The 17379-nt window shown below is 40.1% G+C and overlaps 1 protein-coding gene across 6 annotated transcripts in view; it reads right to left on the reverse strand.

Moving 5' to 3' along the window:
- The window catches only part of JAKMIP2 (janus kinase and microtubule interacting protein 2), a 194982-nt gene that overhangs the window by 80657 nt on the left and 96946 nt on the right, over nt 1–17379 (reverse strand). For all 6 annotated transcript variants that reach the window (XM_054488702.1, XM_063665251.1, XM_054488704.2 and 3 more), the window contains one exon: nt 5532–5808. In XM_054488702.1, coding sequence (XP_054344677.1) covers nt 5532–5660 — 129 coding nt within the window. In that variant the 5' untranslated portion in view covers nt 5661–5808. The remainder of the gene's footprint in view (nt 1–5531; nt 5809–17379) is intronic.

Genomic DNA, 17379 nt, shown 5'->3' on the forward strand with positions numbered 1-17379 from the left:
AGTCTGGAAGAAGTGTTTTATTCTGAAGAAAAGCCAAACAATGTGATTGAAATTTTTGGGGAAAAAGGCCAATAAAAATTTTCTGAAAATTATTTGCAGTGCAGATGGCACCACTAAGGATATAGATTTAAATCTTAATATAAATCTTAAAATGAATATACAAAATGATAAACTATTCCTGAGTAACAATGAAAATATAAAGATGATAATACTTTGAAATGAAGAAAATTATTTAGTAGAAGAAAGAAACCAATCTTGATACATGGAGATGTTTTATGCAGAAAAATTTCAGCTCAACCATATAATAGCTAGCATTTATTGAGGGCTTAATATGAGTTAGGCAACTTTTTAAACAGGCTTTACACACATCAGTGCATTTAACCTCCTGGGCGGCTTTATGATGTAGGAAGTCTTTGTTTCATCACAATTTTGATAAGAAAAGTGAGAAACAGTCTTTACATAAGAACAACGTAAAGAAGACTCACTAAAGTACATTGTGGGCCAGGAGCCGGCTCCAGGTAAGATACTACACCTCCTTGTTTGCTCTGAAACCTTGGACACCTCATGTTTGCACCTGAAACCTTGCTTCACCTCTGTCAGCCTCAGTTTTCTCATCTGAAAACTGGGGTTGTAGATATCATTCTTATATGGCTATTGTGATGATTGACATAGCCAATGGATCAAAAGCTCTTTGGAAAAGCTGGAACACATTAGAGATTAATAACTATTAATACATTGTGGATATTATAATATTAATTTTAATAAATACTGTGTATATATTAATATTATATTATACACTATTACATTAATACCAACAACATAAATATAAAAGTGCCCATATCATCCTGTTAAGACTAACATTACTGTATTACATTATTAAGATGGTAACTGTTTTTCCAACAGAAAGAGATGTTCAAAGATAAAGCTGAGTTTCTTCAGTACGTATTGTGTTCTCTGGCATTGGCAGCATCTAATCTTGACGTGGAAGACACTTGGGGTGCGTATGGACCTAAAGAGTGGTGTGGGGTGGGGCAGGGTGAAGGTGAGAACACTCGGTAGGGCTTTGAATGATGGGTTTCCAAATCCTTTCTACCCTAGAGTTTCTATGGGAAAAAAAGTTCATTAGAAAAGTTTAATCCTACCAAGGAAAGGTTACACTATGACAGAGAAAAAGGAATTTATAACTATCTTACACAGACCTCATGTTGTATTTTTCTATTCTGTCCTACTTCTGGTCTAGCCTTTGCAAAATGCCAATGTAAATTCTGCCAAGAAAAAGATAGTGATTATTTGAGCTTTAAAAGGGATCTTAGAAATCTAGGATTAAAAATTGGACAGCTCAGTCAAAGGTAAGGAAAAGGTTGAGAGGTTATCAAGGCAAGCTAAGCTAACATAAACTTTGGCCTGGATTATCTGCATTGGATGTTCCTGGAGGAACACAGTAAACTGGCAGGGATTTTCATGGGCACAAAGCAACTCTCAGAGAGGAGGTGTGAAGGAGTCGCTCTAGGAAGAATGCTTACAAGGGAAGTCCTATACAACCTTACACAATCCAGTGCAAAGGATCCTATTTTTAAAATTTCTTGTTTTCAGCTACTTATGCTTCCTGAAAACAGAACTAAAGGAGTAGATAGGAAAATATACCCCATCCCAAATTTGGTACCTGTATCTGGAGGCTGTGGTGACAGTCACTCGAGGATAGAGAATGTTGGTTGATTTTCTGAGAATGCCCTAGAGGCAATAGAGGGCCTTGAATCAGACAGTGAGCATTACCTTGATCACCACCATCTTACAGAAGACAGGAATTCCCATCGCGGCTCCTCCAGTAGCTGTGTCTCTGGGAGCAAATGAGTTAAACAGTTTGAACCTCATTTTCTTCCTCAGTGAAGGCAGAATAGTAATTGCACCCTGTCTTTGTCACAGGCTTGCTCTGATGGTTGTGAGGCTCGATGTGAAAATGCTTTGCAGTTTGAAGGGCTGTGCCAATGGGACAGCTCCTGTCTGGAGCTGATTCTTCTCAGTCTTGCAACCCAGGCCTGTTGCCCTGCTGCCTCTGCCCTGAGAACCCTGTTCCCTGCTCCTGTCCATTCATTCCCTCTGTCACTGTGCCCATGCTGTTCACGAAACCATAGTTTATCTCTGAGGGAGAGTAAAAAGCCCCGGGGCAGCCCCTGGCATGTTCATACACACTAACCATTGGATCATGCACTCATGTTGTCCATAGAAGAGAAAAACGGGGCAAATATCGCAACTTAGTGGCTCAGGGTGCTGCTCCAAGAAGCAGACAGATCTGGGTGGAAATCCTTTCTCTACCCAAGCCTGGAGTTCTCACCTAAGTGAGTACTGTAATGGTACTTATGCCACAGGGTTTGGGGGAAAGCTGTTAAAAAGAATCATGTAATTTTATTCAAGTAATTTTGAGCACCTCCTACAGGCCAGGAAGTTTCCTTATCTGTAAAGTAGGGATGACAATGCCCACCTCAGCAGGTGGAAATGAGGATGGAATGAGATAATGGCATGAAAGCACTTAACATGCTTGACACAGACTAATTGCTCAAACATTAGCACTCACACATATACCCTTGTGAGGCAGATACTATTATTGTCCCATTTGACAGATGAAGAAGGAAAAACACAGAGGGGTTTTATAACCTTCTCCAGGCCAGTCAGGTGCTAGTGAAGCAGCTGGGACTCTGGCAGGATGAAATGTGCTTATCAGCCCATGACAGATAGTAAACATTCAATAAGTTATAGCTATTTATATTATCAGCTGAAAGGTCTCAAAATTCGGCTCTATACACAATGGCTGTTCTGTAAATATCAGTGGGATTATTTGTCTTGCTGGATAAATGAATACTGCCGCATTGCCCCAAAGGTTTCCACTTTTTAACTTATCCATTCCCTAGTAGTTGAACTGTCATTTTGTCATCAGAGCCCCAGAGCCAACCTGAGAGTATAAATTCACATCTTGGCATTGTTTATATTCTCTCTCTTAAAGCCTGGCCCTTTGAAAATACAATTATATTTATTTATAATAAAAGTGCTTTATGACTTGTTTGCCCTCTAAATTCCCTTTGCTCTTTGGGGAAGGATGCTGACAGGCAATGGGACTTTCCTTTAGCTCCTGGGCTGGGACCGTAATTAACTGCCAAGGAGCGGGAGCCAGGCAGGGGCAGCCAGCAGAGAAAAGGACGAGGCTGTGTGCGCTCATTTAAGAGGCTGGCTGCCAGTCAATCGTCAGAGGAAGGGGAGATTATGCTTGGCCTGCGGGCTTAGACAACAGTGCCAGGCCCAAGATAAACAGGCAGCCTGGTTCAAACTTGAGAGTTACCCATTTTAAAAGCCTTGAATATGTGGAGTATTGGCAGTGTTGAAGTCCTCAGAGCCTCTGTTTCTGAGAATCTCACCAGTTTGTTCTCTGGAAAGCAGCAGCAGTTTAGGGTTCCCAGTCTCGAGATTGACAAGCTTCTTCCTAGGAATGTAGATTGTCATCCTGTCGTAACTACAATTAAAGGAGTCTGCCTCCCTTGAAGTGTGATGCTGCTGCAGGGAGAGTTAAGGCCAATGAAATGTTCAGAGATTGTCAGACCTGGATGGAATCTTACAGCAGAGTGTTTGTCAACACGAAGGCTGGAAGTCATCTGCATCTGTAGCGCATCGGAATTGGCTGGGCTGCTTTACCGAATTACAAGTCCTGGTTCTCACCTGACTACTTTATCAGAATTCTTGGATTGTGGGCTCAGGAATCTCAATATTTAATCAGGTCCCCCAGGTTACACCATTGCACAGTGATGCTTGACAAGCACAGATATGGAGAAGCAGATTCAGTCATCTGAATTACAGATAGAGACACTGAGACATTTAAATTCATCTCCAAGGAGAGATAAAGACAAATAATGCCCCATGTCTTCTGACTCTCAAACAAATGCTGTTCTAAAATGACCTCATGTTCCCTTTGGCTTCAAGGAAACTAAAAAATTTCCTTCACAAACTTTACATTACAGTCTCTTTATCTAAGGTCAAGGCTTAGCTAAGGCAGGGAGCAAGAGGCTTTGGCAGATCCAAAGGCCACTTATTATTGTTAAAATGAGGAGAAATAGATTTTGGGAGAAATAACAAATTAAAATTTAATAATGATGTCAAGGAAGAAGAGGTAGACAAGAATGGAATAAATATATTTGTTGGCTTGTGACTACTGCTTATTGATCAAGAATGTTTTCTTACTGTATAATTATCTAAATAAGGCAACTTTATGCTGTCATGGTGGTCTCTAGTTTGCAGGGAGCAAAAACATCTTATGAATGCTGGAGATTTCAAAATGCTTTCCTAGACATGACCCTCTTTGACATTCACACCACCTTGGTGAGATGTGTGTTTGCTTGTCCATTTAGGCAATGGGATTGAGAGAAGTAAAGAGACTTCTAAGTCTAGTTAGCAACCGACTTAAATCTATAGAACATTAAAAAGAATACTAATACTATAATTTTTTGCAAGTTTTTTATGTGTCAGGCAGCTCTCTGAGCACTTGACGTAAATTTTTTTGTTCAATCCTCATAAGCACATAATATACTTGTCTAATTCATACCTCAGTACAGCTGTGATGTGATGAAGAAACTGAGGTATAAGGAATGCATCATCTTTAAATTATTCCTCTATTCATTCAACAAATACATATTGAGATTTTAAGTTCTGGACATTATTTAGGCTCTAGGGACACTAAGTAAACTGAATTCCTGCTTTTGTAGAGATTGAGGAGTGACAGCACTAAACAAGTAAAAAGCAAATGTATAAATTACTATGAAATAAGCTAAGAATAGGCTATGGGGAGTACCTGACAATGGGGAAGTGTTCTGTTTTAGAGACTGTGGTCAGATGCTTGATGGTTGAGCAGACATCTGAAAGAGGTGAGTGAAGGAGCATGGAGCTGTCCAAGAAGAACAAGTGCAAAGGCCCTAAATGTGATCGGGGTCTCTCTCTTGATCCAGCAAAAATAGGAAACAGAGTGATCAAGAGAGAGAGAAGTGGGAGATGAGTCAAACAGGGGGATGGAGCTAATATCCTGTAGTGGTAGAGAAAGTCCTTTGAGTCTAAGAGACATAGGAAGCCCTTGGAAGGTATTGGGCAGTGGAATAACATGATGTGGTACATTTCAGAAGGACTGCTCTGAATGTTCTGGGAGTTAATAACCTATAGAGGGCAAGAGTGGAACTTGCCCAAGGTCATGCAACTACTAAGTGTTTGGCGGTGGTAGGCGGACACTGACTGAATTTTCGTATCTGGCTTCCTGAACCAGGCTTCCAGAGGAGGCTAAGATCTGTCTAGTGAGCATGCTATTCTCACTTTCTGTGTGTCCTGTGCTCAGTTCCCACCTGCCACATACAATAAGCTCTCCATGTGTACAGGGGATGTTGCCCTCTCTGGCAAAGGGCAGGAGTCCACTGGGGTGGGCCAGCAGGCAGAGCTGTGCTCGCTGCATGTGGACACAGCCAGAGCTGCTCTTAACGCCACGACCTCAGGTAGCCCTCGCTCACCTTGGACTTCTCTTGATGCAGCTCTATCTGAATGTCTGTGAGCTTGGTCCTGAGGTCTTCATTGGCAGCTTGAAGGGCAACAATGAGTGCCTCGGGCTTCTCGCCCTTATTTCGCCCTTTCTTGGACATTGTTCCTTTCTAAATGGAGTCTGTTGGTTTTTAATTTCTTTCAAGCAGGTGCTGCCATGTTACTGTTTCTTATCCTGGAGTACGATGTCTCAGCATCTACTGTGTGGTGCTTCTTGGTAAGGTCTCCTCAATCGCTGCCCTGGAAGCCCTGAGAAGAGGCAGAGATAGTAGTTATTGTTTTGGCAAAGACCTGGTCTAACTGCCAGTCAGTCTACTCTCAGCCTGAGTTACCTGTAAGAGCCTCGTCCTGAGGCTCTCCTATCCTCAGTATCTCCTGTCCACTTGTACGTGAGTTTAGAGTGATTTTTTTCTTCAAATAGCTAATTTAATTATATCAATATCTTGCTTAAAATCCTTCACCTGTAAGCATATCTCTTTCATGTCTTGGAGTGTTTTTTTTTACCTGAAACTGCTCACTCTTCTATCCTTATCTTCTCCATGTCACTCACTGATACTCCAAACATAAGGAACATGGTCATTAAAGGAAGTCACCTATGTGATGACCTCAAAAGGCAGAGAGACCCAACTTTAAGAAAAGCCAATGTATAGAGACAGGATTACATGTAATAGCTAAACTGTGAGAAGTGGGGAATAACTATACATGAATCACCAGATTAACTGAGTCACTCATATATTCATTCATTCATTCGATCAGTCAATATTGTTAGAACTCTTTCCATATGCTGTGCTAGGTATAGAATTTTGAAATAGAAAAATAAGTCAGTGTTCCAATGAGAAAAAATTTGTCTATGTATCTATCTGTCTATCTATCTATCTATCTATCTATCATCTATCTATCTATCTATCTATCTATCTATCTATCTATCTATCTATCTATCTACATCACCATCCATAATCTGATAAGTGTTTTTTAAAAAATAGGCATGAATTGTTTCAGAAGTATAAACAGTGACCTCTCTTCCCACCTGGGTTGAATAAGAAAGGCTCACTGAAGAAGACACCATTGGCTTGGAACTTGAGGAGTGGGTAAGATGATAACAGATGGAGAAACAGGTGAAGCATCCTGGGCAAAGAAAAAAGCAGGTGCTGAGACACAACAGAGAGAAATCACAGTGACTATTTGTGGGAAGAAATAGGGCCTGATTAATTACACCCCTAAATGTGGTTGATGGGCGCTAATATTGGAAAGGTTTCCTGGAAAGGATAGATGTGGGGGAGGCCTAGAATACCAAGCTTAGAATGTTGGAATCTTTTTTCAGTAAGCAATGGGGAAGCTATTGGAGTTCTTGGCAGGTGTGTGCCCTAACAGAGCAGTACTTTGGTGTGGTTATTCTGGTGGCAGAATGGAGAGAGAATGAATGCAAGAAGACCACATAGAAGGCAACTGAATTTGCCCAGGTAAAGAATGATGAAAGCCTAATCAGAATTGTGGCAAGAGGAGAGAAAAGGGGTGGGGGAAGGCAGATGTGTCTTGATTTACAAATTCTTGAATACTTCATAGGAACAAGGGGCCCAGAAAAATAGGAATACTAAATCATTAAAGTCAATGGGAAAAACATGACAAGATCCTAGAGAAAGCTTCTCTTGCAACCTTTCAGAAAATTGGGCATTGTGTATGTTGAGGAGCTTCAGGCCAGAGCTAAGGGGAACTCCTGCTGACCACCCATATGTTCCGGCAGCTGCTGCTCTCTTAAGACCCTTGTATCTAGCACTGACAAGCATGCTGGGATCCTGGGCTTTGTGCCATCTGCTCATGAGCACTGAAGCTATGCTCTTTGGAGTGTGTCCCTGGGGGAAGGGGGAAGGGAGAGGTTAGGAGATAGGAAGGATGAGACTGTCGGCAGCAGTCATGGAACTGTCCACCTCATTCCATCCTGTGCTAGATGCTGGAGTTGTCCTTCATGCTTCCTTTGCAAATCTGGCCAAATTATTAAAGTGCAGGACTGCGAGGTCTCTGAGAGGCCATCTTTTTTTGCTTTTAGTCTTGGAATGAATTCAGCAAGCACATATTGAACATTTGTGTGACCAGCACCAATAGGCAAAAGGATAAATAAGATAGTACTTAAACTCAAGTAGGTAGTGAGTGAGTAAATTCACATATATATCTATCTATCTAACAGGTTTCTCTCTATATATTTGATTTCTAAATGTTGTTGTTGTTCTGGGCTTTTCCAGATGACCTCCACTAGCCTCCTATATAGTTATGACCCACAGTTCTATATCCACAGCCCCGACCATTATGCAAACACTAGACTTGTATATACATACAACACTCCATTATGCAAACACCAGACTTGTATATACATACAACACTTTACTTATCAAATCCACTTGAATATCTGATTGGCATCTCAAAACTAGCATAACTAATACAGATGTCTTTGTTACATTAGTCCCCCCAAACCTTATTCTCCCCAGGTTTTCCTAGATGATTAAATGGCAAAACCACATGTCCAATTGTCCCAGATATAAGCTTAGAAATTATATTTTCTTCTATTTTATTCCTTGTTTCTCTTATTCAGTTCACTAAGAAGTTCTGCTTGCTTTGTATATAAAATCTGACCCTCTTTGGCCAATTTCCCTCAAACCCCCAAAGTGCTGCTGGAACACAGAGAAAAAAAAGAGCTTGGGAGGAGCTTCATATTTCCTTCATTGTTGTCTTCTTGAATGAAGAATAGGCTTTTCTAAATGCAGATATGAAATGGTAGAGGAAAGAGCTTGAGCAAAAACCTGAAGCCACAAATTTGCCTGGTGTATTTAGAAAAGGTTGTGAAATGGAAGAAGAGAGACGAGGTGAGATTTCGAAGGTTGTTGCATGATAGGCTAGGGAGTTTGGAGTGGATTTTACAGGCATGAGGAAACATGGCAGCATTTGAACATATGTGTAATAACAATAAGAGCTGCTAGTGACTGACTGCTCACAATGAGCCCATCATTGGACGAAGGGCTTAACATACTGTTCTTACTTAATTCTCACAAAGTTTAGGGAAATATGATTAACTGAAAGGTTAGATAACTTAACTAAATTGACCAAGTTGATTGGTGGTGATGCTCAGATTCAAATCTAAGCAATCTGAGACTGGGAACCAAGCTCTTTTTCTCTGGACTGCACTGCCTTGTATTTGCATTTTAGGAAGGTAAACGTCAGTATTATGGAAGTTGGTGGAAGAAAGTCAGTTAGGCTGCTTTAATGGTCCATGAGAGGGGTAATACAGCCCTCAACAGATACAAAGAAAGTGGCAACTTTGACACATGGAGTCATTGATGGAATCATGCCCGATTTTTAAATATTACTATTGTTTTGAACATTCTTCTCTCCCATTGTAAATAACGACTATGAGTTCTACAGAATTGCTAGTAGCAAAAATGTGCAAAGGGACAGATATAGTAGATACATTTTACATCTTAATCTAAAATTCTACTTAAAAATATAATATTATGTGCCGGACTTTATATATTTTTAGCCTGGGAAGTATTGTGAACTTAGTCCCACAAAGGGCGAGGAAAAGGAAAAGGTGAAAAAAAATAGATGCACATTCAGAAGAGAAAAAAGCATCACAGGAAGTTATTGATAGCATCAGCCTATGGGTGCCTTACGGTGAGCAACTTCATATCCATGGTCCTATACACCCCTCTGGTGGAGGAGAACTTTCCAAACTCTTCTCCAGTTGTAATGGGTGCCTGGCAATCTCATGATTCTTATACTCTAATTTTACTGCATCTCTTTTGTCTCCTTGTGCTGCTTTATTTTTCTTTTCACAGCTTCTTTGAGATATAAGTCACATACCATAACATTCACACTTTTAAAATGTACAATTCAGTGGTTTTTAGTATATTCACAAGGTTGCATAAACAGCATCACAATCAATTTTAGAGCATTTTCATCACCCCCAAAAGAAACTCTATACCTGTTAGCCGTCATTCACTATTCCCCACCCAGCTCTCTCAGCCCTAGGCAACCACTAAGTCTATTTAGTGTTTTGTCTCTACTTAGTTTTGTCTCTATGGATTTGTCTGTTCTGGACATTTTGTATAAGTGGAATCATATGACTTTTTTTTTTTTTTGTGACTGGCTTCTTCCACTTTAGCATAATGTTTTCCAGGTTCATCCATGTTGCAGCATGGACTGATATTTCATTTCTATTGCTGAATAATATTCCATTGTAGGGATAAACTGCATCTTACTTATTCATTCATTGCCTGATGGATCCTCTTGCTGCCTTTGTGTAAGTGGCTTAAGATCAGCCTTCTACAGAAGCTGCCAGCCATGACAAGGGACATCACTCTTGAGTGCCAAAAAGAGAGTGCCTGGGCCGGGCGCGGTGGCTCACGCCTGCAATCCCAGCACTTTGGGAGGCCCAGGCGGGCAGATCACGAGGTCAGGAGATCAAGACCATGCTGGCTAACACGGTGAAACCCCGTCTCTACTATAAAAATACAAAAAAATTAGCCGGACGTGGCGGCCGGCACCTGTAGTCCCAGCTGCTGAGGAGGCTGAGGCAGAAGAATGGCATGAACCCGGGAGGCAGAGCTTGCAGTGAGCCAAGATCACGCCACTGCACTCCAGCCTGCGCGACAGAGCGAGACTCCATCTCAAAAAAGTAAAATAAAATAAAAGAGAGTGCCTGAAGGTATCACTGCACACAGGTGGAATGTTTCCGGACACTCCGAGAGTCCTTGCCACTGATGATGTCTGACCCAGCAGATTATCCGGAGGAAGGATAGGAGCCTTGTTCCACTAAGGGCCAATCTCTGCAGGAGCTTTACAACATAAAAAACTTGAAGGAACTTTAAGTGAGCCCTAGATTTCTAGCTCCTAGCTGCATGGTCAGGCAGCAGTAGCCCCAGGCAACATTGTGAGGCATCAAATATGTGAATTTTAGCTTACTCTTCAGGCCTTCCACTATCCCTAATCAGGCACCTCCTACAGCCACTGAGGCTGGGTTTCTCTGTAATGGTTTCTATCTCTGATAAAGATATTAGAGAAGTTAGAGACAGCCTCTTAGAAAGTTTTGCATTTTGAAGATCGTTGCTTAAGAGCACACCTTTATGGAAGAATGGATTATTAGTGAAAGAATTACAGGCATCATTCATTCATTTAACAGACATTTATTGAGAAGGAAATATAGTATAGTATTTTAGAGGAGGGCTTCCTGAATCTTTGGTCTGGTTACATCAAAATCTACTTGAGAGTTCTAGTGATAAGAAGCTCCACTTCTGGAGATTCTGATGTAGTAATTGGCACATGATTCTGATACACAGGCATCTTTGAGAACTTTTGATTAAAAGTATGGGCTATGGAGTCAGACAAACTTGTTTAAATCCCACCTCTGCCTTTAGTAGCTGTATGATCTTAAATCACTTAATTCTCTAGGCCTCAATATTCCTCATCTTTCAAATGGGGTTTGGAGGGACGGGGATATGTAGTACCTATGACACTGGATTGCTTGGCAATTAAACAAACGGATGTAAGTGATGCTCTTGCACAGCTCACGATGCAAGAACTAACCATTTATTTAGTGCTTTCTATCTCTACTGTTAGCCACAGTGGAGGAAATAAAATACCCTATAAGCGCTGTCTTCAAGATGCTTAAATTGAATAAGAATGACAAGGGATGTGTAAAATTATTGATAACTCAAGTTCTACACTTACAGAAGACTTTATATATTAAAAAAAGCCCTTTATTTAGGAACTGGCACAAAACTCTTGAGGGAGAGAAGCCACTGAGAGAAGAGGAGTGACATCAGCAGAGGCAAATGCAGCCTCTGTCCCTCCTCACCAAGGTTCCTCCTGGCAGGGTACTTCTGGAGACCAGGAGTGGGATGCCCCATCTGAAATCATCTTGAATCATCTACTCCCAATATAGTCCTTTTACATCTTTTAGTGTTTAGGCAGCTTCCAAATCCATTCTTGACAAACAAATTTTCAAGTCTAAAAATTCCAATTCAGCATTCTTTTTTAATTGACAAAAAGTATGTATTTATGGTGTACAATATGATGTTTTGAAATATGTATAATTGTGGAATGTCTAAATCAAGCAAATTATCGTATGCGTTAACTCACATACTTATTTTTTTGTGGTGAGAACACTTAAAATCTACTTTCCTAGCAACTTTTAAGTATACAACACATTTTTATTAACTATACTCACCATGTTATACAACAGATCTCCATCCAGACTTACTCCTCCTAACTCACTGAAATTTTGTGTCTTTTGACCAACATCTCTCTATTCTTCCCTCCCCACCTGCTCCTCACCTTTTTTTTGTTCGTTTGTTTGAGACAGAGTCTTGCTCTGTTGCCCAGGCTGGAGTGCAGTGGTGCGAACTTGGCTTACTGCAACCTTTGCCTCCCAGACTCAAGCATTCTTCTGCCTCAGCCTCCTGAGTAGCTGGGATTACAGGCATGCACCACCACTCCTGGCTAATTTTTGTATTTTTAGTAAAGATGAGGTTTCACCATTTTGTTCAGGCTGGTCTCAAACTCCTGACCTCGTGAACTGCCCATCTCAGCCTCCCAAAGTGCTGGGATTGCAGGTGTAAGCCACTGCACCCGGCTACCCCCCGGCCCGTTTAATCACCATTCCACTCCCTGCTACTCTACGAGTATGACCTTTTCAGATTTTCCATATAAATGAAATCATGCACTATTAGTCTTTCTGTACTTGGCTTATTTTACTTAATATAATGTCCTCTGGGTCCATCCATGTCACAAATGAAAATTTTCTTTGTTTTTAAAAGCTGAATAGTACTTTATACCACATTCTCTTCATCCATTTATTTGGTGATGGATACTGAGGTTGATTTCATATGTTGGTTATTGTGAATAATAGCATTATTCTTTTTTAATGACAAATACTGCAATATTAAAATCAAGAAATTGGAAACATCAAATCAATTTGTAAGTATTTACAAATGATGATTCTAAGAGTGTAACTGAGTTGCAACTCAGAGGAGAAATGCTTGAAGGGATAGATACCCCATTCTCCATGATGTACTTATTTCACATTGCATGCCTGTATCAAAACATCTCATGTACTTCATTTATATATATACCTACTACATACCCACAAAAATTGAAAATTAAAAAAAAACTTTTCAGAAGAAAAAATGTGATGAACTCATGCTATCGATCTTAGGTTATAATCCTGGTTGTATACTCTGTCCAGGAAAGTAAAAATATCCTAGAAATACTGTTTTGATGTCCAACTACATTTTTATTTATTTATTTATTTAGTATGGAGTCTCACTCTGTCACTCAGGCTGGAGTGCAGTGGCACAATCTTGAATCACTGCAACCTCTGCCTCCCAGGTTCAAGTAATTCTCACGCCTCAGCCTCCCAAATAGCTGGCATCACAGGCATGCACCACCATGCCCGGCGAATTTTTGTATTTTTAGTAGAGATGGGGTTTCTCTATGTTGTCCAGGCTGGTTTTGAACTCCTGTGCTCAAGAGATCTGCTCACCTTGGCCTCCCAAAGTGCTGGAATTACAGGCGTGAGCCACCACGCCCAGCCTCCAACTACATTTTCTACTGACTCTCACATCATAAAACACCACACAATTCTTTGTCAGAAATGTAGCCACATGTGGTCAAGAAAATATGGCCACTATTTACCGAATACTCTTCTTGGCTTTTGGTAGATGTTAAAAAGTGTATCATTCCCACCCTTAGGTGGCTTCCAACCTAAAGAGGAGACAAACATCTGCAAAAAGAAAACTAATTCTAGAAAGCAGGGAATAGTAAATGCTATGAATGTAGCTCAGAGTGGAGTGATAAAGCATGAAGACTTCATAAAAAGGATGGCATTGAGCTGAGCCTGAATGATATTACCTACCTTAATGGAGCTCCTACTCTGTGCCAGGCAATGGCGTTAACTCATTGAACTATTCCAATTAAACTTTGCAGACATTTACTTTTATTATTTTTTAGATAGGGAAATTGAGGCCCAAAGAGGTTAATTAACTTGCAAAAACTTACACAGTTAAGAAATGGCAGAGCTGCAACTCAAATACACATGTTAGTCTCCAAAGAGGCTTAGCTATAATAACACTTTCCTAAAGAGAGGGCAGGATTCAGCTCTCGTTGCTGATAGGCTACAGAGGTGGGAAAGGTGTCAGCTGGGGTTACAAAATAGAATGGTGATTAGTAACAGTTAAGAGTTTGGAATTTGAAATCAGAAACTCATTTTGAATAAAATTTCCTAGCTGCATATTCTTGAGAAGTTGCTTAAACTCTCTAAGCTTCTGTTTCCTCACTGTAAAATAGGAAAAGTGCCGTATTTACCTCATTGAGCTGTTTCAAGGAATAAATGAGTTGAAGTATATAAAATAACTAGCAAATTACTATTATCATTGTTATATTTCCTTTTTTATGGCCTAACTATCCACTAAACATCATCTTAAATTTAGAGGGAATAGGAAACTGATTTATCACCTCTTTGTGTTAAAAGGACAGGGTAGAGAAAGCACAGAGATCCCTGAAGAGACTAAAGAAATTCATGCTTCTGCTTCTGGGGAAATAGGACCTACATTGACAGGGTCAGTATTCCCAGGGGTCTTGGCTTTGTAGCTGGTTCTGCCCCAAGCTATAAGCTGAATAAAGTCATTATTAATCTCAAGGTTTCCAATATGGCTGTTGCCACTGCATTGTGATGTGAAAGCAACTGTTATATAAAATAGCTAGCGTTCGCATGTATGAAGCTAAATGCTTCAACCCTTCTCTATAATTAATATTTGGATATGTCAATTCTAACAAAGCCTTCTTAGTTCTTCTAAGCCTCCCTTCTTTTCCAAAGATGATGCTTTTCAATGAGATGCTATTAGTGTTTAAAATGAATGAAGTAAACTTGCATACGTTATTCCTGGTCACCTGCAGTGACATCCTGTTACTTGTTAAACCCTTCTCCATGCAGGAAAAATGTCACACTGTGTATTCATAAATTTGACCCAAAAATTTAATATAAAGGAGAGAGGGCTGCTATTTAAGCCAGTCCAAGCTTGAAGTTCTACCTTCTCTTCATAAAGGGAATGTGGTGGCATGGCTATAGAGTCAAAAAGTTTTAATTCATTACATGTCAGTTAGAGAAAAATGAATGTGAAATATTCACATTCAGCATAGTAGCAATTTTGCATCTTTTGGATTGTAAATTTCCAGGTTTGTATGACTTTTGGTTTGTTTTCTCTCTCCTAGTGTACGAAATCGCTCTCTTTATCACATCATCATAATAGTTGTTGTTACAAATTATTTAATGTCAATACACTGTTTCACATGAAAAGAATGCTATATAAATATAACGAAAAAGTTATTACTCATGATAAATAAATAATTTGGATCTCAGGTTTAAAACTTCACATTTGAAATATGCTTCATAAAATATGGAGAGAAAGCACTCAGCACACATACAAGAGACATCCAACCTCTTTAAGGGGCACTGCTAGGAAGGCTTGGTAGAAGTAATGTCTAAGTTGAGATCCAAAGCAAGTAGTATTCATCCAGAACTGATCTACTAAGCAAACCCTTGACTTTGCTCATGCAATTCTGTTTGATTTCCCTTTTCCTCCCTCAACTCCCTGGTGAACGCCATCCTACTCATCTTTTAGGGCCAGATCAAATGTCATGTCATATCACTTTTCTTCATACCTCTTCACCATACCCCAGGTGGAATAAATTATTCCTTCATCCAGGTTTTCATTTTCACTTTGAAGATATTTCTTACAGCATTCATCACTGATTCTTCAATTTATTAACTCACTAAAATACAAATGTTCATGAAGTGCCTGGTGGAGGACATGTCTGTGCTAAGCAAGAGAGACAGCATACTTGCCCACCCTAGGGGAGGAATCAGCAATTTAATACAGTGTGATAATCACACAGAGGACAGGAGATGGGCATCATAGGAATCTCAGTGAGTCAGGAAAGATTCCTTAGGAAAAGTGACATACTGGCCAGGTGTGGTGGCTCACACCTGTAATCCCAGCACTTTGGGAGGCTGAGGCAGGTGGATCGCTTGAGTCCAGGAGTTCCAGACCAGCCTGGGCAACATGGAGAAATCTCATCTCCACAAAAAAATACAAAAAATTAGCCGGGCATGGTGGCAAATGCCTGTAGTCGCAGCTATTTGGGAGGCTGAGGTGAGAAGATCACTTGAACCTGGGAGGTCAAGGTTGCAGTGAGCTGCGATCATGCCACTGCACTCCAGCCTGAGTGACAGAATGAACCTCTGTTTCAAAAAAAAAAAAAAAAAAAAGAAAGAAAAAGAAAAGTGACATATATAACTAAGATCTGTAAAATAAGAAGGAAGGAACCAGCAAGCAAAGGGTTATGGTGGGAAAGAAGAATATTCTAGGCAGAAGGAATGCTGAGCATGAAGGCCTAGAGGTAAAAGAGAATAAGAATGATGCTCTGGAGAGAAATACTGGCAAGAGTTTTGTGAGTGAATAGAAAAATGGCAAAAGGTCAGCTTGGAGAGGTAAGCAGTGGCAGATGGTAGACAGTAGTCTAAACTATGTCAAAGATATGGACTTCATCCACAAATCAATGTGTAGTCACTGGAGGATTTCATACAGGGGAGTGACTTGATGAAATGTTGGTTTTAGTAATATTCCTCTGGCAGTAGAAGGTAGAACGAACTAAGAAGGTGAACACAGGTATACAAAGAACAGTTAGGAGAATGTGGCCATAATCCAGTATATATACAGAATGAAAACTATTCAATAGTTATTATGCAGGTGACTGAGTCCCAGTTAAGAGTAAAACTGTGTGTTATTCATCTTTGTGCTCATTGTACCTGTCAGCAATGACTACCATGAAGTTCAATCTAATTAACATTGATCCAGATCCAAGGAAAACACTGAGATTGAATGACATATTTTGTAATTTCTACAGAGACCATTTATAATAAGCTTTATTATGGGAAATTTCTTTTATTTTGCAGGAGCCCTTGAATGGCTGTTTCAGGCAAAAGTTAAAGCTTGATGTAACACTAGAATAAACAATAAAATTAAATGTATTTTTCTTTAAGCCACTTGCTGACATTTCTTAATCCTTGCCTCCATCCATCATAGTATCAAGCTTAATTTCACTCCTCAGCACTGGGTAAGTCATCTTGTATTGTACTCTTTTGTCTGGATTTAGAAGGCTTTTGCTAGGATGAATTTAACAAAGTAAGTCTTTAAGTGTCATATAGTCTTATTTTATTGTATTTTTTATCTGGATTCAAAGTGTTTTACAGCTGCTGCAGAGTAAGAAGTGTCAACTTCATTGGACATGAAGGAGAAATCTCAAACAGAGCGGGAAGCAATTATGTATTCAAGGTCAGGCAGAGCAAGAAACATGCATCAGAGCCCCCACCTAAAGCAGGTAATTGCTGTATATGTGCACAGTTACTAAAAACAATCTGGCGACCAGGTGTGATGGCTCATGCTTGTAATGCCAGCACTTTGGGAGGCCAAGGCAGGCAGATTACTTGAGGTCAGATCACTTTGAGACCAGCCTGGCCAACACAGTGAAACCCCATCTCTACTAAAAATACAAAAATTAGCGGGGCATGGTGGCACATGCCTGTAATCTCAGCTATTCAGAAGGTTGAGGCAGGAGAATCACTTGAACCCGGGAGGCGGAGGCTGCAGTGAGTCGAGATCATGCCACTGCACTCCAGCCTGGGAAACAGAGCAAGACTCTGTCTTAAAAACAAAACAAAACCAAACAACAACAACAACAACAACAACAAAAATCCCTAGCATGTAAAGTTAAAGA

Source organism: Pongo pygmaeus, chromosome 4 (assembly GCF_028885625.2).
Source record: "Pongo pygmaeus isolate AG05252 chromosome 4, NHGRI_mPonPyg2-v2.0_pri, whole genome shotgun sequence".
NCBI lineage: Eukaryota > Metazoa > Chordata > Mammalia > Primates > Hominidae > Pongo > Pongo pygmaeus.